At 38.0% G+C, this 24,986-nt stretch overlaps 1 protein-coding gene across 2 annotated transcripts in view; it reads right to left on the reverse strand.

Moving 5' to 3' along the window:
- Positions 1-201: 201 nt before the first annotated feature.
- Positions 202-24,986, reverse strand: part of LOC131856276 (uncharacterized) — a 44,807-nt gene continuing 20,022 nt past the window's right edge. Inside the window, exon 2 of one of the 2 annotated variants that reach the window (XM_059207825.1) lies at positions 202-286. In XM_059207825.1, the coding sequence (XP_059063808.1) occupies positions 217-286 (70 nt within the window). In that variant the 3' untranslated portion in view covers positions 202-216. Of the gene's footprint in view, positions 287-12,904; positions 13,146-24,986 lie in introns of those variants that run through there. The other variant, XM_059207824.1, reaches the window with a different exon arrangement.

The raw sequence follows: 24,986 nt of genomic DNA on the forward strand, positions 1-24,986 counted from the left end.
ATAATGACATAGTTATACCCCAACAAGTGAATCCCCTTCATTGATCAGACAACATATACATGATGGAAAAACACTTTCATGATCCTCCAATGATTTGTTAATTTGGAAATAGCATAAGATATGAAATAGTTTTAAACACTAAATCATGTAAGCATGGTGAGACTTAACAACTACTAATACTAACAAGAGAGATGGTTAAATGAAATGTTTGGTCCTTCACCAATCAGACCGGTGCCTACCCCACTGGGCAACAAAGTCACAGCTTGCAAGGAGGATAAGAACATGCCTGCAAATCAGCAATGGAACAATGGTTGTGTATTCACAGTCACAAAGACTAAGCAAACCTGCAAGTAAGCATTCTTAGCTATCCCTTAGAAATCAACAACTTCAGGAAAGTATATGATTGCTAAACATGCTTGTAAATAAATTGTGTGATTACCAAGATTGTGCTCAAATATTAAATTGGCAAACAAGATAGTAAGGGTTAATTGTGACAAAGTGTCATCAATTTGGCCAAGAATCGTACTTTCCCTGCTTGCATGAAGAATATTGATGTTCAGTATCACTTTATTTGAGATATGGTTAGTCATGATACAAAAAGTTGACCCTATGGAGAACACTGTAGATTCTTTCACTAAGCCTGTAAAACTAAAAAATTTGTTTGGTGCAAGTAAGCTATGGGGATCTCTCCCCTTTGCACTTACATATTTATTGTTTTATGTTTTTCAATATATACAAGTGGGAGAATGTTAGGACTACATCTGTTGTGCACCTTGCAAGTCCTAAGATTAAGGTTTAGGATATTATTGAAATGTCAAAATACTAGTTAGACATAAGTAATATTCTAATGTTGAATGTATAATGGCTCCTATGGGAACCCATGAGATTCCTAAAAACATTTGGCATGATATTACATTAAAACAAGAGTTACAAATTTGACTAGTCTCCTTGGAAAATGGTACTCTAATTTGGAAAGGTGAAAGGTTACAATTTGGTCTTTAGAATCTTTTCATGCATGACACACTTCATGAGGTGAATCCCTCTTGCATGTAACTCATTTCTACATGTTGAGCATTGTGACATGTGTCTCTTGGGCCCTTCCATGGCCTTGTACCACTTGTTGGTTTTACATAAACCCAAATTATATAAATTGAGGATTGGGTGAGTAGTTTTGATATCACAAGTTGGAGGTGTGTGGTTGGGCTACTTGTATGCTTCAAGGTTGAAGAGATTGCTGCTGTAATGTCCCCTTCTCATTAGTTTGCGGATATTCACAGGATTGGCCTATCACTTGACCCTCGTAGGCCAAGGAGATTGATTAGGGAGTTGACTTGCAGTGATTTACGGCTTCACATTTTGTGTCTACTTGATTTTATGGCGAAATAAGGAGATTACACGTATTGTGAGACATGTGCACTTTAATTATAATATAATAATATTTTAAAAGTGCAATTAAATTAATGTGTAATAAAATAATAGTGTAACAAAAGGATAAGAAGAGAATCTTCCAGAAGGAATCAGTTGATTGGATGTGAAAGGAATAAATAGAGGAGGTTGAATCAATGTTGATCATGAGTTGTTTTGGATATCTCTTCTTGTGTAGACTTGTGGAGCCAAGGGTTTTTGCAGACAATCATTTGGGAATGAAAACTCCCTGTGATTAGCATAATTGAGGAGGTGAGAGATCTTCCGAGGGGTTGCAGCTGAGAGTGGGAGGCAAATCAGCCTTCCATAGTGTTCTTGTTGAGTTTCCTACATTTCCATGGTGGATGAGATTCGTGGTATTTTCCGATTGTCAGATTGTATGCCCATTGTGTATCGATTTTGATTGAAGTAGGAAGGCGATCCTATTGGAGAACATTTAGAAGTGAATTTGTGGGTTTGTTGATTGAATTGCAGGTCTGAAAACAAAATCGTATTCCCTTCTACATACCCACGATTTTTCTCTTCCTTCATCAGTTTGGCATCGAATCATACAAGGAGGGTAGTGTTAGCATTGGAGGAGAAGAGTGATGCTTTTGGAAGGGTTTTGAAGATATTTTTAAGGACAATTCAAAGACAAGACCGTTCTGAAGAAAAGTCGAATCAGACTGTCCATACCTATCGAATTTGTTCTTAGCTTACCATTTTGTCATCAAATTGCACCAAAGGGGATAGCGCTTCAATCAAGGTGTCAAGGCGATTAATTTTGGGGTAGAAAATGTAAGCCAGCTGCTGTCATTATCTATTTTCAGATTATCTTGGTTGCAGCAGGGGTGGTTTTTGGATAAGGAAGATTTGGCAGCTTGGAGGCTTCACTTCACACGATATTGCTTGCTTCTTCAACTTACCTACAAGGCGATTTTCATCAGGTGCATTAGACCATCATTCTGTGTACTATTTTCAGATAGTTATAATAACCATGGCTGCCAATGTCCTCAAAAAATTCTGAGTCATAAGTAGGTTAAGTTTTGGTCATTGTAAGAATCCATTGAACATCATTTTTAATTGATTTATCAATTAGGAGTCATTTATAAATGGTACTTCATGATAAATATATGTTTGTTGAACTCTACACCAAACTGAAAATTCTGAGACAACATATCAGCAAAAACCGCATGACACGCAGATTTGAAGTCAAATTGTCCGCAAATATTCCTTGTATTTCAGTCCTATAACAGCAGGGGATATTTCAGCTGCTATATCAGATGTTTTCATCAATGGATTGTATTTTCCTGTAATGTCCCCTACTTTTGATTACCTGAATTTTGCCCTAAATTAGTAATTCCACAATATAGTTTTATCATTTTTCAAATATATAAGAGTAACTTCATCTAGTCATTCAATAAACTTAGGAATAGACCAATGAATACATGGATTAATAGCAAATATAGAATGATAAACATGTCTTTCTATCCATAACCAATCATAGTTTAGTTTGGTAGGAAAGCCTAGCAAGGGTGCCTGTAAACTGCTTGACCCAACTAAGCCCAAGAGCATGTAGCGTCCCACTATGACAACTCGCCTCTTGGCCCACAAGAAGCGAGAACATCCCACTATGACAATTCCATCCCTTGGGATGGCCTACTTAGCTTGGGAGAACCAGTAAACTGCAATTCCCTAACTTTCCTCCATTCATTCCTTTGATTGATTATGAGATAAAACACACATATAAATAATCTAAGAAAATATAATCAAAGTAATTTATTCATTATATTCATAATAACATATATATTTATAATTTATTTTTATTTATAAATATATAAATATAATCTTATTGATATTATTTCAAGTATATATGAATATATATTAAGCGAATATAAACCTTGCTAACATCATTATCATATATAAATCTATTATCCTTATTCCAATTTGAATACATATACATAAATAAATAAATGAATTAAATAATATTACCAATTATTTATGTATTTGCTAATTACCTATATATAAATTGTTAATGCTACCACTGCTTAAAACATTATTAGTTATTAATATATTTAGTGGCTGGTAAAGGCAGACAGATCTGACTCATGCCAGATTTGGTCTTTCACTGTCATGAAATTATGTATTACTATATGTTGTGACCTTTTCACACATCGCCCCATTGCAAACGGGGACCCCCTCTTTCATGCTTCCTGCGTTGTTTAGTTTAGGGTTTTGGCAACATAGTGGGCAATTTTAAGTTTCCCATGCCCGAGTCTCAGATTTTTTTATCATGCCTAATTGTTGTTTAGGGTTTTTGAAGTTATAGGATCAAGCACGTAAAGTTGAGATTTTAAATAATCCTAATTTTGTCTAAGCGTAGACCTTTTGAGCGTTAATGTGTTTTTGAATGTCTGCATCAGTGATTTTTAAGTGCTAACGTGTTTCAGGACCTTTTGAAGTTATTTTCTCGCTCCTACGAAGTTATTCAAGTTGATTTTGCACTTTATCCCGATAGGTTTCCTAGTGTTTCGCTCAAATTTTTGGTGAATTTGCCTAAGTCCAAATGAGTTTTATTGAATTTTGAAGTTCCCTAGTGGTTTTGAGTGGAAAAATCATCATATTCTGGATGAAAATCCATATTCTAAGGGTCAAAAGGTCAAAATTCCACACTAGAGGTGCTTTTCCCCTCATATTCCTCACTACCCATGATTTTCCCCACTCAAAATCCAGACTGGACAAGAATTTCCCTTGAAATCCAGACATGCCCTGTTTTTCCACCATTCAAAATCCATACTAGGGGCGATTTTCCACCAAATGACTGAGAATTTGGCTAAGTGTTGGGAATTTTCCTGACTATCATCGTTTTTCCACTGGGAGTGTGGATAAGGTTGCGGGTGACTGTTGTGATGATTCCTAACATGGATCGATTTTCCACCAATACTTTTGTGACAAGATTTCATGGATTTTTATGCGTGGATAGTCATTCCAGACCCTAGGCGAATTTCCACTGGAGATGTTTTGATGATTTTTGTGTTCGGATGACTGTCCAGACAGGGGTCAATTTTCCCCTGGACCCAATTGTGCAAAGTTGATGAAGATTTTGATGGGATTTTTATCCCTACATAGTGCGATTTTCCCTTGAAGGGGATATTTTAATAATTTTAATGGTTTTTATTGGGATTTTTATCCCAAGTAAAATCGATTTTCCCCCAAGTGGCCATTTTGATTCAAATTTTGAAATATTTTAAATGAATGGGCCCCAAATTTAATTGTTTTTTATAAAGTGCAACAATTATTTAAAAAATAAAAAACAATTAATAAATGATTTGCAATGAGCATTTAATAATTTTCACCTTCTAGAAGCAAATCAACTTTTGCCAGGCAAGTACAAATACAAGTGTTTTATCCCATATTGCTTGTGTGGTGAAAGTAAAAGGCAAAATCAAGTTTAAAAGGAGGAGGCCAGCATTATTATATTATTATTATTGTCAGGTGTATTTCAGACTCCGGCAATTTTCCTCCAGCTGCCGATTTTTTTTTGTGAAGTGTCAAGTTGACACATTGGGCTAAAAGTTGGTTTTGTTATTTATTTTTTCCTCATTCCCAGCCAAGGCGATTTTTCTTGGCAGCCATTTGAGTGTTTTGAAGCATCATTTTCAGACTCTGGCGATTTTGGGAAGGTGGCACCATTTTTGGGAGTTGGGTGATTTTTGTCTTGGGAGGTTTTTACCTCCATTTTGGTGATTGTATCTCCTTGGAAGGTGGCGCCACTGTTAAGAGCTTGCTGATAATTATTCTCAGACCTGATTTGCACCATTTTCAGACCTATGTGACCTCCATTGTTGGCTGGTAATTAATTTTCAGACTTCATTCTTCATTGCCCAGCTAATTCCAACTTGGACGATTTGCATTTGGAAAGATTTTGTGGAGTTTTGTGTGCATTTTCAGACCATTTACACACTGTCACAGGTCTGAAACTCCATTGATAGGCGGTTGTCCTCAGAAAACTTTCATTTCCAGCCACCTACCTAACTTGGCGATTTCATTTGGGAAGCATTTTTGCTTCATTCCGGGGCCATTTTCTGAGTTTATCATCATTCCTAAGGGTGCTGGTAAGTCTGAAAACTCAGACTTGTCTTCAGACTAAGTTTTCATTTCCAGCCCTACATACATACTCAGATTTTTTCATGTTTGCCTTGGAAAATCGATTTTCATCAAGTTTGTGCATATTTGGGTGATTGCAACATGTTTTTAGAGATTAATTTGTGAAGTTGCGGGTTGTCTTCAGATTTGTTGGCAGCCATTGTTGACCTCAGAAGATGTCTTGAGACATAGTTTTGTGTGAAAACATAACCTTTCACACCTTTCCGTAGTCATTGTTCGATCCAGTATACTCCTTTGCACTCTAATTTTAATAAAATTCCTAGGTATAAAGAGGTGTCTTCAGACTTTGGTCTGAAAATTATTGATTTTAATAAATTTCATGAGGGTTTTAACCCTAACCTTGTCACATTTTGCATTCTATTGTTAAAATCTATTGAGAATGTGGATTATTTTCCTGATTTCCATACTCAAACTTGTCTAAATCATTAGGAAATCAAAATTTTTGTCAAGAATACTTTCCGAAGTTCTAACTTCTAGCTTCATACAGGTACGATGTTCAAGTCCGGACTCAAGGAAAGGAGAGAACAACAAAGGATAGTTGAGACGGGATTCTATCCAGAATTCAAAATGTCATCCAAATGGAAGGAGATTATAGACATGAACATGCATTTCATGAACACGAGTCAAATGCGATAGCATATGTTCGGAATTGGAAGCCAGATTCCTTCTCTGCTTATGTGAATATTATGAGGAGTGGTATTTATCAAGCCGTTGGATTTCCACAGTCCATACAGTGTAGCAATCTTATCCTGGAGTGTGCACAATGCTATGATCCTCGCTCCCGAATGATCAAGACTCCTAAGGGTGCCATCATTGCCTACCTTGCTGAAATGTGATTGCTAAGGTGTTTGGAATTCCACGTAGAGCAAATATGAAAGATATAACTAAGGATGAATATGAAGACAGATATAAGAGAAAGGTGGATGCGTGCAAGACCATAGTAAACAAGGAGTGGATGATTGAGCCTAGGACTCATCATTTCAAGGCTCCCAAGACACTCATGTGCACAGACTTCGAAGATGAATACAATGATTTAGTATTCCTGGTTAACCGAGTGATGGAGATGTTGCAGGGTGCAATATACGATGGATGGATGTTCTATTTCATCTAGGATTGTCTGAAAGGAACGTTGATTAATTGGTCTAAAATCATAAGTGACATCTGGATTTTTAGCTGAGGAATGTGGAGCGATCTAGGTCATTCACCATGACTTCCTATTTGGTGTACCTGCTTGCACAATTTGTTACCTACAAGGGGTTGATATGCAAAGGTGAAGTCGGGAATGGACAAGGACAATTCAGGAGTTATGAGTGCTATCCACAGCTGAACATGTATCGCATTGAAGACTATAAGAGACTGAATGATGTATTCACAATGTACATCACGCGAATGTTGCAAGGTGGAATCCACAAGAGGTTGTCCAAGGAGGTGTTGTGACGTTTTCACACATCGCCCCATTGCAAATGGGGACCCCCTACTTTTTAGGCCCTCCCGGTCTTTTGGCTTGCGTTTTTGGGGTCTTTTTGCAGCAATCTCGTCAGTTTCTCTTCTTTGCAAGTGTTTGGGGGTCATATTCGTCAAGTCTGCCTTTTGTTTGAGCAAATTCGGCTAAGTCTAGGGCTTGTTTTGTCTTGTTTTTGGGTTTATGCCCTTTTGTCCTAGATTTTAGGGGTTTCTGTTAGGGCTTTAGAGAAACTGAACATACAACTGGAATTAGGACCCTTCAAGAAACCTCCCAATAAAATTTGAGCCCAAACGGAGCAACTTTCTATTTTTAGAAAGTCCCTATTTTTTAGGGATTTTTCCGAGTCCCAGAATGTTGTCATTTTGCCAAAATCAAACTTACTATTTTTAGTAATTTCTATTTTTAGTATGTTTCTATTTATAGTAAGTCGTTCATGCACCTTGTCTAAGGATCTAACGCTGACACCTTGAAGGTTTCTATTTTTGAAAAGTCATTAAAGGCAGGGTTAGTCAAACAAGACGACGAGAATCAGATGTTCGCGCACATTTCGAATTCCGGAAAGTCAGACAGTGGACAAAGAAAGCCAAAAATGGGTCAATTGCTGGAAATCCATTCCAAAAATGGAAAGCTCGGGAAAACACTTCAAAATCACAGGAGGTCAAAATATTCTAAGTCTGGGAGATTAAATGATGGAAAAATCCATGAATCCATAGCATAATGGAAATTGCGCCCAAGTATGCAGTTGGGCGCCAAAATGGAGGAGGCAAGGATAGGCAGATAAATTTCATGAATCCTTAGCCCATGAGAAAATCCGCCTAGATGTGGAATTGGGCACCAAAATGGGATTCCCAAGGACAGAAGGAAAATCCATTAATTCCTGGCATTGGCAAAATTCCGCCCAAGTCTGGAATTAGGCGCCAAAATGGGATTCCCAAAGACAGAAGGAAAATCCATGAATCCCTGGCACTGGCAAAATTCTGCCCAAGTCTGGAATTGGGTGCCAAAATGGGATTCCCAAGGACAGAAGGAAAATCCATGAATCCCTGGCAGTGGCAAAATTCCGCCCAACTCTGGAATTGGGCGCCAAAATGGGATTCCCAAGGACAGAAGGAAAATCCATGAATCCCTGGCACTAGCAAAATTCCGCCCAACTATGCAGTCAGGTGCCAAAATGAAGAAGCCAAGGACAGAGAGAAAAATCCATGAATCCTTGGCATGGTGAAAATTTCGCCCAAGCTAAAAAAATTGGAATTTTGCCTAAGGCATGGAATCCAAGGAGACAAGGATGAATAAAAAGCAAAATTCCCCTCGGGAGAATTTTCGAATTTGCTATTTTTAGACACCAAATCTCGACCAAGTGTGGAAAATTTTATAGATTCGAAAACAGGATGAAATTCTTCATCCAATGAACCTGGCTCCTAAATTTTAGGAGGATCCCTAAAAAATAGGGATGTTGAAAAGAAGACATGGACAATTCACAAAACAATGAATTCCTTCCTCAGGAGGAATTTCCACCCCAACCTTGTGGAGGGTGCCAGAATGAACAGTGCACAAAGAGATGAATTCCTTCATCGGGGAAGAATTGTGCCGAAGAATAAGAAATTCCAGGAAAGGTGAAAATTTCGCTATGTTGGAAATTCCTTCCTTCACGACAAAATTCCGGGAAAGTGGAAAAATTGACTAAGTGATGGAAATTCCTTCCTTCAAGACAAAATTCCAGGAAAGTGAAAAAATTGACAAAGTGATGGAAATTCCTTCCTTCACGACAGAATTCTTGGAAATGTGAAAATTTGGCTAAGTGTTGGAAATTCCTTCCTTCAGGACAGAATTCCAAGAAAGATGAAAATTTGGCTAAGTAATGAAAATTCCTTCCTTCAGGACATAATTCCAAGAAAGGTGAATAATTGACTAAGTGTCGGAAATTTCTTCCTTCAGAACATAGTTCTTGGAAATCATGGAAATTGGCTAAGGTATGAATAATTTCCTTCCTCAGGGTAAGGAACAAATTTCTTTCCAAAGGAGAATTCCTCCACAACAAGAAATCACATCCAAGGATGAACTGAAGATAAAATTTCTAAGACAAGGAAGGAATCAGGGATGAACTGAACAAGAAATTTCCCCCCCAAGGAAAAATTTGAAAAATCTATTTTCAGGGCTCCAATGACCTCCAAATTTAGAAATTTTTGAAGATATGGATACGCGAGAGAATTCTCTTCCTCTTGGACTTGAAACCCTAATTTGTGCAAAATTCCTAAAAATTAGGAGATGTTGAAAAATCATTGAAAATCTTTTCCAGGCAAGGCAAGTTCAAAAACTTCAAGAGAATACTTCCAGAGTCTGAGATTCTCCCTCTTGAAGTTTTCTCTTTCCAGGGTTTTTTCCACCAAGTGGCAGTCGAGTCAACAGATGCAGAATTAATGAAGTATCTCTTTGCATGCAACCGTCACATTTATGGCATTATGACAGATTCTCTATGCATGTCGTCGTCGAGAGAGAATGATGGGCATTTATGAAGGTGTCAGTTATATTCTGAGCATAATCAACATCATGGGGCACATTAAATGTGCTAGTGGGCGCTATTTTAGGGTCTTTAAATTAATTGTAAATGGGCATAATGGATTATTAATTGCCGATTCCCACCTTGTTGCACCTTGAGTGGGGAATCTTTAGGGCAAAACCTAATTAGGGTTTTGCATGTGATCATGGCTTGAGGCCTATATAAGGGGATGACCCCCCCCATTTGTAAAAGGAGGGAACCTTGTATGAAATTGTTGCGATAAGTTTTGAGATAAAAACAGTGAAACATTGTTCTCCGATGGTGTCCACTTAAATTATTTTTCCAAAGCTTGCATGGTTTCACCTTCCTCACTTAGATTAGAAATAGTGAAGTGCTTTGATTTCAATGGAGAATGTAATGGTGTTTGATGAATTTCCATGGTCATACTTTTTGCGTCTTGCTGATTGTAAGTTGCAGTGTAAAGTTAGTTTGAGCCCCCCTAAATTTGTGTTGAGTTCGATTGTGGATAGTCGTTTGGATTGCGCCGTTTTTGGGTATTCAAATGTACTTTCTCGATTTGAAAATCCTCTACCAATCCTAGAAGATTGCACCGGTTCTTGCAGAGCTGTAGTTGATCTTGGCAAAGCAGAGCTTGGTTTATTTGGAATTTGTCCACCAAAGCACTATTCATTGTTATCACTGCCCTTAGGAGTAGATTGAGATCCTCCTAAACCCTTTCCCTTTTACTTTCCAGTTCATTCCAGTTCAGTCCGTTCGAAGCAGCAGCATCACAGAATTGTCATATCCGATGATGGAGTTCCAGCCACAACAAAGAAGTGAAAGAATGATGCAAATGTAAGGCCCCTTGGATTACCAGCAAACACATCAGCCAACTGAGTCACGTCCGTAGCATAAAGGAACCTTGGAGTCGATTGTTTGAACTTTTTGCAATCTTAGCATGCATTTGTACTTTGATCAAAAGAGAGTGAAGTGACCGTTAGGCAACTTTATTCTGTGTTCGACTCTGTCATAAAAAACATGCCAACAGAATTGGTGCTAGAAGGAGGGCTGATCGCGATGAATTCTTGAACAACTGAACTCCAAATCATATCAATTCATACTTGCAAAGAGTAATCTTAAGGACTTTTTTCACCCTCCTCCCACAACCAACAGAATTGGCGCTAGAAGGAGGGCTGACCACGAAATCCAATTTGGCTGGAACTAGCATGAGCTTTCAAGCGCAGAATCAGAGATATGTTAGATCTCTTATATATCAGAAAATCTGAAAAAAAAAAGTGAAAAATCCAAAAATCCAAAAAAACCAGAAAATTTAAAATCTACAAAAAAAGGATTTCTCAATGGAGCAAGAAGTTGATATCCTTCAACTTTGGTGGAGATTGAATGCACAGTTACATCCACGGAGTTTGTCTAAATTCGCATCAAGGAATTGTTGTAGAATTCATAACATTGGCGAACACAATGAGATGCATTGTTTAACATTTTTGTCAAGGATGGAATTAGCCTTGCAAGGGAAAGTTTCCATTTCAGAAGTACATGAGCCCATTGTACCGGTGAAAGTGGAGTTTGAAGCTTCAATTGGTGAAAATGAATTTTTCATGAGGTTCAAGGAGATGGTTAAGAAAGGATTAAGTATTGAGAAAGACTTGTGGATAGAAGGCATCTTGCTCCCATGTTGGTGTAGGATCCACAATACCACTCATTCTGAAGTCACATGTCCATCATGCAGGGAAGCTATTCACCAAGCTAAGATGCAGACAAAGTTGGAAGAATCGGGAAAGATGTACACTATAGAAAAGTGGCGGAATGCTCACCTTCAACCAATTGACTTAGCATCAAATGAAGAAGGTATTACTGCAACATCTTGCAGTGAAGAAAGCACAATTGAGCGGGACAATCAACACAATCCAGTCAAGAGAAAACTTGCGTACCTTATGCCAAGGAAAGGAACACCGGCTAAAGTGGAGGTTGGCAAAGAAATGGAAGATGTTCAAACAAATGCAAGCAATGTTTTCACAATCAAGCAAGAAGAGATGTTTCTTGATGAAGAAGTCTGTTCGTGCATGCTCCAGATGGAAGAAATGATAAGCAGCTCGAGGCGGGAAGGACTATGTGATAGTCAGTGGGCCGCTGAGATGGATGGAAGTAGAGTATTGTTGACGTGTATTTTGTACACAATCATACACAGAATAAAATACCCAAAGGCATCTTATCCTCTCTTGAATAAAGTCGCTAACTGCTGAAGATATCGCAAGAAGGATCAGTTAGGATGACTCCAATGTTCTTTTTAGTAGGGTCTCTACGTGTGGATAAGCTCCAGTGGTATGATGTGATTTGCTGGAATCACAAGGGGACTTACATTTGATGATTGAACTTCTGATCTGCTTTGCTGGAACACAGGCTCTTACTAGCTTAGATTTGAAAAAATGGAAAAAGGATGAGGGCGAAGAGAGGATCTAATCCTAATACTAAGAGTGTAGGAGCAATGATTGATCTTTGATGAAACTCTAACTAGGTCTTGTTTTGACATCGCATGACCATCTCCACAAGGCTAGTGCGATCTTCGAAGGGAAGCTTTATGATGTTCAAATCATCACTGCAGGCATAGACACCATCAGGTTGATGCATATCAATGAAGAAGCGACAATTGAAGTTAAGCTTAAGCTGAATGATTCCAGTTGACTACACAAGGCAAGTCTGCAATCAACAAACTGCTAGTAGTATGGATATGCGAATTTCACCCTCAATCAAGCATATTTCTTCCACTCATCTAATAACATGAAATCAAATAAGAGAAGTATAAAGACCATGCAAATTGTCGAATCGACCCATAAATTTCACCATTTCTTCAATGAAGTTACAAGTCTTTTACAACAACATCTTGGCAACAATCTTTGCCTTCTCTCTCTACTCTACTCTAATTGCTATTCTATCAACTATATTCTAACTCTTCCAACTAACCTATTCTCTCTAATTCCTAATGCCTTTACAAAATGAAATGCCAGGGCTTATATAGTGCCCTCAATACAATTCGATGGCTTAGATCAATTCGAGATCAATGGCCAAGATTTTACAATGAAAACCCTAATTAGGGTTTGTTACAACCATTACATAACATTTAATGCTTGACCAATGATAAAATTGTATTGCTTGGACACATGTCCTCTCTAGAAAATTCGACCAATGAATAGCCGGGGTAGGTACATAGAAGTTTGTGCCACCTTCCATGAGTTAGGTACATTGAATCTGGAAATGCTGAGGTGGACCACACTGACTGGATGAGCGATGACTGGGATGCCACCTTGTCAGACACTTGTAACTTGGTAGATATTCAACTTAATGTTGTTGAGAAGCTAGCTTTAATTAATTCATCTGGAACTATCTGCTTCTTCAACGAACCCTTTGCTCTGACTTCTTGTGTCCTTGATTTGCAGGATGATGATGTACCTCGCCTTGAAACGCTGGATTGGAGGAGGCCGCCCTTGTCCTTGCTTGATCGTCCTTGAGGAGACCATCCTTGATCTGGCTTGATTTTCCTTGAGGAGAACCTTCCGACTTGCAGATCCTTCGAGCTTGGAGTCGCCATCTTGATACCTACACAACATTTCAAAATTAGTAATATATTTTGCAACGTGGAAATATAGACTAGAAAGAGGATTTAAGTTTTAAATTAGGAAACCTCATGATAAATCTTTGAATTATCATTTCCTAAATTTACTAAGCCACTTGAGATTGAAAATTCAAAATTCAAAATTGAGACTAGGAGAATCTCGCCATACCTCCACTTGGGAATTAACTCTAAGAAAAGATGCAAAATTAAGCAAGTTTGCTAGGCAAAATGTGGATCAAAGTCTTCAAAATGTGCTTCTTCTATCAACTTCACCACTTCTAGCCTTCAACGTCTTGAGGAAAATTCGCTCCACCTCTAGCCTTCAACTCGCACTCCTTCTTGGACCAGATTTCGCACTCCTTTATTGCTCCTTCAAAATCGCACTTGGACAAATGATTGAAAGATGGATTAACATGCTCAACACACCCCTCTTATATAGGCGCTCATCTTGATAATTGCCCCTAGGCCGACTTGGAAAATAGGCCCAAAAAACAAATAAAATTTAATAAAAGAGGGGGCCGACCTTGCAAAATAATACCCCAAGCGCTCCCTTTTTTTAAAATTTAATTTAATAATAATTAATTAAATGTCTTTGTAATTAAAAACCTCGATTTTTTAAAGGCTTTAAATTAATTATTGAATGTCCATGCACTATTTTTAAATACCAATTTAATTAAATCTTTCACATTTTTATCGAATTTGGCATTTTAATGTAATTCGAAAATATTGGCGCCTAAGCATGGGAGGAATAAGGGACACTAACCATATCGCTCTGGTCCCTAGGAGAGGGAGAGGAGCGCTCCTTCATTTTGGCCTTGTTTTTCTTGTTTTTCACGTTCAGAGTCATGTCTTAGACGTCCAAAATAGCATTTTAATTGGGAATCTTGAGCTTAATTCGTCCCTTTTGTGGAAGGAGTGCACTTTAAAGTACTTTCGCCCTGGTCCCTTGGTGAGGGACAGGAGCGAACTTGCCCTTTTCCTTGGGTCTTTGTCTCTTTAATCACCAATTTATATCGCAAGGCAGGTAACAATGTTATCCATTCATTCCATGCATACTTTACTCGTCCTTTACAATGCAAATTTGATATTTGAGTGAATATCGCCCTGGTCCCTTGGTGAGGGACAGGAGCGAACCTTTGTTCCTTATGCTCATCCTTGTTTATATCAACTTGCAACTGTCTTCACGGTGTAAAATGATGTTCCTTACTCCCTTTTGAACACTTGAAATGTGAGTGGCGACTTAAACTTGGACACACTTGAACATTTCGCTCTGGTCCCTTGGTGAGGGACAGGAGCGAATTTGGGCATTTCCATCACCTTTGCGGTCTTTGATACTTTACTTTCTCTCCGAGGCATTCCAAACATCATTGCCCCTTTGTGTCTTAGCTTGGAGTGATTTAAGCTTGGAGGGAATATTAAATAACCTTGAGTTCGCCCTGGTCCCTGGCTGAGGGACAGGAGCGAACTTTCACTTGTAGGCTCAATCATGCTTTGCTAACTTTAAAAACCATCTTCAATGGATCCGCTATGCTTCCCTTCACTCATCCTTGACATGTAATTTGCTTCATCTTGGCGAGAGATTTGTCTAAGGAAGAAATCGCTCTGGTCCCTGGGAGAGGGACGGGAGCTATCACTTAAATTCGCCCTGGTCCCTGGCAGAGGGACAGGAGCGATTTTGCTTCTAGGGTCAATTTTCCTCATGATTGCGCTTTCAAGTTATATTCAACTGATAAAATGTATCTCCTTTGATCTTCTCAATTCGCGAAATCGTTCAAATCTTTCAAGGACAAGGCAATTTTGGATTTCAAGCTCCGGTCCTTCAATGAGGGACAGGAGCGATTTTTGTCCTCCAGGCCCAAATGCTTCACTTTTCACCATGAAATGTCTTTGCTAGGGAAGATATCATCCTGCTTCATGCTATGAATAAAAGTTCGAGTCCAAACAAGGTCTAAAAATGTGTATATGAATAAAATCGCTCTGGTCCTTCAATGAGGGACAGGAGCGAATTTGACCTTCTAGGCAAAAACTTCATCATTTCATTGTTTTTGATCAAGTCTGGATGCTCTATCATGCTCATTTTGCCCTTCACCATGCCTTTGATGTCTCAATTTGTCCAAACAAGGTCAGGAATGGCTCAAATAAGTATTATCGCCCTGGTCCCTTGGTGAGGGACATGAGCAAAATTCGCTCTGGATCCTCAGTGAAGGACAGGAGCGAAATTTGACTTTTCGAACTCTCTATCAAGACAATTTTAATGGAATATAACATTTAAGTATAAGAAAGAAGAAAGATACTTATACTTTAAGTTATATTCCATATATACTTTCAGGATGTTTGAGAGTGGTTTCAGACCTCCAGGAGTTATATTGCAAAATCTAGTTTTTTGAGGTTTTTCAGTTTCCAGACTTAGTCAAATTTCAGGATCAGGACATTCCAGACTTAGCCAAATTTCAGGACATTCCAGACTTAGCCAAATTTCAGGACTAGGGCATCACTTAAGTAGGACTTGCTACCCTATTGATCTCCCCGACAGCATTCAAAATGCAAAGGCTAACTAACAAAACCCTAAAAAACCTAAAGAACAAACCCTAAAAAGCAAAAAAGCAAGGGTCCCCATTTGCAATGGGGCGATGTGTGAAAACGTCACAACAAGTATGAAATGCAGGTTGGGTCGGTGATTGAACCTCTACTCAAGATCCAAGGAGAACTGCTAAAAGAAATTGAGATGCATGAGATCCTGATTGACAAACAAGTTGTCGTGATAGAAGTAAAGAATAAAGAGCAATTCGGGTTGGGGCTCAACTTGTTATCAAATATTCAAAAGGAGTTAGCTGGAGAAATGTCCTCTATTTCCAAATTCCCATTAAAATCTAGCTCACACCACAATTTTCTTGCCATTGAATGTGATCCCAGTCTGCACGTTTCAGATGCAAGTGGAATGATACACCACTAGCTTCGACCTCCTGATGAAGCAGTGGATGACACGCCAGAATTCTCGCCCACGCACGAAAACCACCAGGTTGTCTCTTTCCTTGCTCCTAAATTTGAAAGTTATGAATTTGATTATGGAAATCTAGGAAGAACTTGTTTATGGATTGATCATGGTCCCGATGAGTTGCCACAGTTGATAATCTTTCCTGAAGTCTTGCTTGAGTTTGAGATTTGTATTGTGAAAGATTACTTTTCTGAGTTTAAAGATGAATTTGCAAGGCTTCGAACCATGACTAATGCCCTGTTGCTCCTGCACATCCTGAGAAATCATGTTAGGAGTTGTATATATTTAGGTCTTGTGAGTATTGTCCGTTCGAATTTTTTTGTTCTTATTAGATTATGTTTCCTTTATGTTTTCTTTGTTTGTTTTCTTGTTGGTTTTTGGGGTTTTGGCTTCTCTTGTTTTGTTTTTCTTTCTTGTTTGTTTCCCCGTCGGTTTTGTTTCGGTTTTGGTTTTCAGCCTTTGGTGCTAGTTTCCCTTGAGCTTGTCTGCTCAAGTGGTTTTGCTTAGGTTTAGTGTTTTGGAGTGGCCTAAATTGTTTGGAGTTCCTGTTTGTGGGTGGGGTGATGATGTTGTATTCCACTTATGTTATCAATTGCTCTAAGTCATTCAGATCTCTTAGGAGAAGTTATGGTTGGTGAAAACTTTACATCTTGCTTCAGCGCCACTGGAATCTCCAAACCCATAGTAGGCTTCATTGCTTATGAGCCAAAGAAATTTACGGAATTGAAATGAAACATCAAAAGAAAAAAAATAAAAAATAAAATAAAATAAAAAAAGATGAAAAAATGAAAAGAAATATCAAAATATTGGCTTTGGGAATATGCAGATAACTCCATCGGGGCTATGGACGCCTGGCTGGCAATGGAGCAATATTCGTGGGAATTCCAGAGACAACCTCGTCGGAGCTATGGACGCTTGACTGGCAACGAGGCAATGTCCCGGATACTTTTGAAGTATAGATACCTTTTAGCTTGCCATGACTAATTCTAGGAGTCTGGATGGTCTTGTGAGATGGAATTGATGCATATGTGCACAATTATGCAATATCAGATGAATGTTCTTTAATCTGCGTTTTGCCCTAAAGTGTTTTTCAACACTTCACCCGTGGATTGGATTTTGTCTTTCAAATGTTTGGGAACATTTATTCAGGTGGGGGCTAGATGTTGTGACGTTTCCACACATCGCCCCATTGCAAATGGGGGCCCCCTACTTTTTAGGCCCTCCCGGTCTTTTGGCTTGCGTTTTTGGGGTCTTTTTGCAGCAGTCTCGTCAGTCTCTCTTCTTTGCAAGTGTTTGGGGGTCATATTCGTCAAGTCTGCCTTTCGTTTGAGCAAATTCGGCTAAGCCTAGGGCCTGTTTTGTCTTGTTTTTGGGTTTATGCCCTTTTGTCCTAGATTTTAGGGGTTTTTGTTAGGGCTTTGGAGAAACTGAACATACAATTGGAATTAGGACCCTTCAAGGAACCTCCCAGTAAAATTTGAGCCCAAACGGAGCAACTTTCTATTTTTAGAAAGTCCCTATTTTTTAGGGATTTTTCCGGGTTTTGGAATGTCATCATTTTGCCAAAAATAAAACTTACTATTTTTAGTATGTTTCTATTTATAGTAAGTCGTTCATGCACCTTGTCTAAGGATCTAACGCTGACACCTTGAAGGTTTCTATTTTTGGAAAGTCATTACTGGCAGGGTCAGTCAGACAAGACGACGAGAATCAAACGTTCGCAGACATTTCTAATTCCGGAAAGTCAAACAGTGGACAAAGAAAGCCAAAAATGGGTCAATTGCTAGAAATCCATTCCTAAAATGGAAAGCTCAAGAAAACACTTCAAAATCACAGGAGGTCAAAATATTCTAAGTCTGGGAGATTAAATGATGGAAAAATCCATGAATCCATGGCATAATGGAAATTGCGCCCAAGTATGCAGTTGGGCACCAAAATGGAGGAGGCAAGGATAGGTGGATAAATTTCATGAATCCTTGGCCCATGAGAAAATCCGCCCAGATGTGGAATTGGGCACCAAAATGGGATTCCCAAGGACAGAAGGAAAATCCATGAATCCCTGGCACTGGCAAAATTCCGCCGAAGTCTGGAATTGGGCGCCAAAATGGGATTCCCAAAGACAAAAGGAAAATCCATGAATCCCTGGCATTGGCAAAATTCTGCCCAAGTCTGGAATTGGGCGCCAAAATGGGATTCCCAAGGACAGAAGGAAAATCCATGAATCCCTGGCACTGGCAAAATTCCGCCCAACTCTGGAATTGGGCGCCAAAATGAGATTCCCAAGGACAGAAGGAAAATCCATGAATCCCTGGCACTAGCAAAATTCCGCCCAACTATGCAGTCAGGTGCCAAAATGAAGAAGCCAAGGACAGAGAGAAAAATGCATGAATCCTTGGCATGGTGAAAATTTTGCCCAAGCTAAAAAAATTGGAATTTTACCTAAGGCATGGAATCCAAGGAGTCAAGGATGAATAAAAAGCAAAATTCCCCTCGGGAGAATTTTCGAATTTGCTATTTTTAGACACCAAATCTCGACCAAGTGTGGAAAATTTTATAGATTCGAAAACAGGATGAAATTCTTCATCCAATGAACCTGGCTCCTAAATTTTAGGAGGATCCCTAAAAAATAGGGATGTTGAAAAGAAGACATGGACAATTCACAAAACAATGAATTCCTTCCTCAGGAGGAATTTCCGCCCCGGCCTTATGGAGGGCACCAGAATAAACAGTGCACAAAGAGGTGAATTCCTTCATCGGGGAAGAATTGCGCCCAAGAAGAAGAAATTCCAAGAAAGGTGAAAATTTGGCTGAGTGTTGGAAATTCCTTCCTTTACAACAAAATTCCAGGAAAGTGGAAAAATTGACTAAGTGATGGAAATTCCTTCCTTCACAACGGAATTCTTGGAAATGTGAAAATTTGGCTAAGTGTTGGAAATTCCTTCCTTCAGGATAGAATTCCAGGAAAGATGAAAATTTGGCCAAGTAATGGAAATTCCTTCCTTCAGGACATAATTCCAGGAAAGGTGAAAAATTGACTAAGTGTCGGAAATTTCTTCCTTCAGAACATAGTTCTTGGAAATCATGGAAATTGGCTAAGTTATGAATAATACCAGAAGAAATAGATTTGAACGTATTGATGAGAGAGGTATTGAGTTTCTCCTGAGCATGGGTGGATATTCAGATGAACAGATTAGTTGTTATGGGTGTTGCCTTCACTTATGAAAAGATGAAACAGGAAGAATCCGCTTCCGAGGATGATCAGAGGACTATCAGTGATATCAAGATTCATGCAGATGAGGAAAGTCAAGCTCCCAAACAAAGGAAGAACACACCAGGAGAAGTCAAGGCTAGAGGAAAGAAGATTGAGGAGGTTAAGAAGAAGAAACAAAAGACTATCATTCCTTCGCCTATCATTCCTTCACCACCTCTCAGTGTCTCATCAATGAAGGAAGTTGGAATGCCAGAACAGAACAAGGAGGTTGAGCAATGTTCCAACACAGTGATACTACCAGAGAATATTCAAGATTTACATGCCACAGCAACATCTGCTCCACCTAATGAGGATGATGATTCACCGGGATCCCCTACTGTCCTTTTGGAGGTTAGTTTGGGAAAGAATGTATATGACTTGACAAGGGATAACCCTAATGATGATGATGATGTTATCTCGACGTTGAGAGAGCTTGATCGAGAGATGTGTCTCGATGATGGTATGGAGATGGCCGCTATTCCTGATTAGCTGATGAGGAGTATGGAGAAAAATTAGATGGTTGAGACACAACCTATTGATAACATTGATGACTACTTAGCTAGGAGCAATAAGGAGAAAGAACCTAAGAGAGCTGAGACTTTGTCACACATAGTGGATTGCGCAGGGGGTTGTTCCTATTGGAAGTGTGACGAAGGACATTGCTACTCCCATGGATTTCCAAATTACTTCAGTTGCCCTTGGCCGTACCACAAAAGAGCAGGAAGTTCAGGAGGTTGGTGATACCCTTAAGGCAATCAATGCAAGATTGGATAGTGGGATAGAGAAAAGAGAGAAGTATGAAGCAGAGAATATCAGACTTAGAGAGTACATTGCGGGGATAAGGCGTGAGAATCCTACCCTTATTTCCCCTATTGCAATTGATTGTGGACTACATTCACATTATGAGGCAGCGAGAGATACACTCTCAGAGGTGGAAAATGGATTGAGAAGACAGAGACAAGCGAATGATTTCCTTACTCATTTTGTCCAGGCTTGTGACTAGAGAGAGTTTGGGAAGAATTCTGACCCATTTAGGAAAAGACTATTCCACGCCTCATAGCTTTGAAGAGGATTCCTAAGTCCACTTTGATTAGGGAGAATGTTGTGCACAATGGAGATAGATAAGATAGATACGATTTCCATGGCTGGTATTGTTCATTAGCCATGAAGAAATCAACTTATGAGAGTGCACAAATGAGTTGTGCAGAGATGGAAGGATCTATTCATGATATTCAATCAAAGATCCTTGCCTCAATTGAGGAGTTATTGGGGGTTGATGTCAGTGAAGCCAGTGGGCTACACTAAGCAGAATTGACAGACAAAATGAAATTCATGTATTTTAATCAGTTGGACTCTTTGAAGAAAAGTCAAATAGATGACTTGATCTCTTTGTTGATTCATGTTCATAATTCGCATAAGCTCATGCCAGATTGGGAGAACACTTTCGATGCTTGCTCGGATGCATTGGACGTGATTGATTTACAATAGGATACCTTACCCAGCATTTCCATGGAGGAGTTAGATTCTGTATTGGCTAGATTCTTGGAGTATGCTAGGAGAGAGAGAGATGCATGGACGAATCTTCTAGAAGATTCCCTATTTGATGACTAGGTATCTTTATATTGGGTCATATGTTGGTGGCTCCTTTTTTTATGTAAACCCTAATTAGGGCAACTCTAGGGTTTTGTTGGCATGATCTTGGCTCTTGATTTAGTTTTAATTTTGGCCATCCATTTTGTATGAGACTCTATATATACCTCATTGCCTCTCATTTGTAAGGGGGAGATTTTGTAGAATTGTTGGTATATGCTACAACTTTTGAATATAAATCATTGTTTGACTTGATGGTGATTTTGTTTAAGTGTTGTCTTGCATTCAAGGTTCTCAATTCCTCTGAGTTAGATTAGAATTTGCTTTCAATGTTTGTTAGATTGAATGAAAAAATTGTTGAGTATATTTGAGTGGAATCTATTAATCCATACCACTAGACTCTTGCTGATTGTAAGTCCGTCGTGTGTGGTCAACTGAAAATTTATGCAAGTTTAACTTCGATTATTATGCGTCCATTGTGCATCAACTTGGATGGTCTCGATGTTTGATGATAATAATTTGAAAATCTATGAACTATACCTTAGATGATTGCACTAACCTCGTGTCAAAATCTGTTCGACTTGATGGTGAGACCTTGCCTAGTTTGATTCCACTAAATTTGTTCATCATTTCCTACATTCCTAGGCTTAGAATAGATTTCTTGAACCCTATTCCTTTTTAGCCTTTTTTAGTAAGTCTTCTTAGAATTTTTAGTAAGTCTTCTTAGAATTAAGTCAAGAACTACATTGCCAAATCCTAAGTTATCAGCACACCCATTCCATATTTATGATAAGCAAAGTTAATTCGAACAATTGTGTGAGTCCCCAAATGAAAACAGCAAATTCACATCGACCATTGAGTTACCCACTCGTCAAGACCCGACTGTAGAAACCTTGGAATCATTTTAGTTGATCTTACCCTTAGTATCTAAGGTGATTTTGTTCAAGAAGGGTAAAGTACTTTGGTATTTTATTCTGAATGTTATGTTCATAAAACACACATCAACACTATGATACATATTGCAGTCTATGTGAATATTATTATTAAATTCTGCATAAAAACATTATCGGGCTTCATATATTAAGCATACTTATTAAACACATCCCCATGCATACCACCAAGAACAAGGATGTTACCGTCTACAACTTAATAACAATTCTGATCTGATCTGATCGATGGCTGCCAGATATTCTATCTTTCCCCCTACTCAAACTGATTTTAATTCCTATAAATACATCTTGCGTGACCCTTGACTAAGAGTTCATCTCAAAAATTGCTAATCACCTGGTTTGTCTTAACAAATGTTAATTACACCCCAATCAGTTTAGTTATATCTTTGACAAATCACAGTTAATTAAATCTATGAATTGATTTGTAACCCGATCTATGTTTACATAACCCAATCAATGTTAATGAATCAGTTTGTTCAGATTATCGGTTTTGACAATCATTCATTACTTAATATGAATTGGACTTTGTTTATTATTGGACTTCATATACGAAACCTTCTGCAGACTTAGTAAATTTGCTATGCATTGAAGTCAATCATTGGTATTTATGTTTTCTTTAATATATATTGCTGTGTATGTATTAATGGTATGAAGTCGGTAATATTGCTGATAACCAAAATCACTGTCTTGATTATATGTAAATTATGTTTATAATTTATAATATAAATTATGTTTATAATATAATATTATTTGAATGTTTCAAGAATATTATTAGTAATAAATATATATTAATTTAAAAATAATATTTAATAAATTTCAAATAATCCTTCGTTGGCAATTATTATATTAATTAATAATAATAATTGCTTTATTTAGGATATATATAACGATCAAGGAGGGGACAAGACATTTCCATCTTGTTATAAGATTAATATAGTGTTAGATCTCCTTTTGATGCTAGGTTTTTGCCATACGGGTTTCTGAGGGTATATGCTATGTCATATCTCTTCTTATCTTCTTGCTAATTTCTATTGCATTTTCAGTTTGTTTTAAGTATATCTCAGATTTGTATCAGTCCATTAAGTTCAAATTGAGACATTTTTGTCCTTAACAAAAGAAATCAACCCTTAGATTCAATGTAATGAAATAACTTGCACGAGAAAATAATATAATAGGGAATATGTTGAAAATACTATATAATACTTAGACCAATAAGTCAATTTGAGGAGGAAAACCTCCAAAAGTCTTTAATAAGCACAGAATTCACGATATGATGATAATAAACTAACCACTATCTCCCATGAATACCATACTTATGTCATGGATGCCACTTAAGCTGACTTAACTACCTATATAAGACTATAGTAATGATCATATAACTTAATTAAGAGTTATGCTAGCCGCATGTCAACTACACATATCCATATGCACACTATAAGATTATGGACATGGCATGTGCCCCCTCCCCCCACCCCACCTTTACACAAGCATTGTCCTTGACGTTGATCAATTGTGGATGCTTTTGTACAAAATATTCATCTTCCCATGTGGCATCTTTGACAAGCAAATTCTTCCATTTAATGAGGTCATTTGTGAGTGTGCTAGTCCTTAGCTTCTTCGTGCATGTTTAGAAAATTAATTCAAGCTCCAAGATGGGCCTTCCCTCTACATCCAACTTAAGTAGCATTGTCTATGTTATGTTAAAATTCTACACTAATTTGCTTGCCGCTTCAATTTGATTTGTGCCTTTACCTTGTCCTTCAAACTAGAAAGTACCTTTTGGTATACCTTCAAAGAAAGGTGAAGGATGGTAGATAGTACCCTACCATTTATCGAATGGCTTGATCAAGATCTCTTTTAAAAGGCAATCCTTTTAACCTATCCCTCAAAGTAGCTTGCAAATTTGGTCATGTTGGAATCTTTGAATCTTGCATTGCCAATGACAATATTTGAGCCAAACCCCAATCTACCCCCTTGTTACACATCTTTTGCATTTGATGCTAGCTTACCATCTACAGATACTTTGCATGCAACCCCCTTAGTTCGAATGTTTTACCCTCTAAGTGAAAATGCATGAAAAGCTCCAAGAAGTTCATCTCACTTTCCTAAGGTAGTAGGCCATTAGACTCCAAAAACAATGTCTACTACTCCATTCATGGCAATAGTAAATGTAGGGCAATCAAGCATGTAGTCTCCCATGGTGATTTTAAAACTATGGCATTTCCCTGAACAACTGACTATACCTATATCTACAATCATAACCTAAAATTATGAGAGTGCATGGTAAGAGATAGTTGGTTGGACCTCTTCTAAGTCTTACATAACCACAACTACCTCTTCTTCATCTTTTTCTTAATCGTAGGCACCCTCAATGTAGAACAATTTGTTCACAACACATTTATGTCGTCTACTATATTTTTCATCATAATTAAAACATAACCCTCACAACACATTTATGTCATCTACTATATTTTTCATCATAATTAAAACATAACCCTTGATTGCTTAAAAAAACATGTTGTGCCCTTAGTTGTGAGAGAGATATCATCAGGATAGATCCTCAATGTTTAGACATTGTTTCCTTGTAAGCCATGTCTTCTTTCATACTAGTGACTTTTCCTATTTGATATTGCATATTCTACATAATCTCTTCTAACTTTTGCACTTTTTCATCTATTGATGACCACATCAAATCTAAAGTTCCACTTAATCCTAACTTTGAATCTATATCCTCTTTACTAGGAAATTTCCTAGTGTGTAGGAATTCTTGCCTAGGTTTCTAGTCTATGGCCTCATCTGATGCCTCCCAAAATAGTTTTAACAATAACTTATTCAAAACAAATCAAATATGCTGAAATTTTGATTGTAACTTACCTCTACCTAGAATCACTTCTCTGACAAAAACTCCAAGATATTCCTAGATTTGTAGACTGTTGGTTAATAGATTGGTCTTTATATTTAATTTACTAACCTGACTCTATACCCTCAAGAAGACCAATGTAATCAAGCAACAATTGAGTAAATCAACATGAGTTTGGCA

Source organism: Cryptomeria japonica, chromosome 7, assembly GCF_030272615.1.
Source record: "Cryptomeria japonica chromosome 7, Sugi_1.0, whole genome shotgun sequence".
Taxonomy (NCBI): Eukaryota; Viridiplantae; Streptophyta; class Pinopsida; order Cupressales; family Cupressaceae; genus Cryptomeria; species Cryptomeria japonica.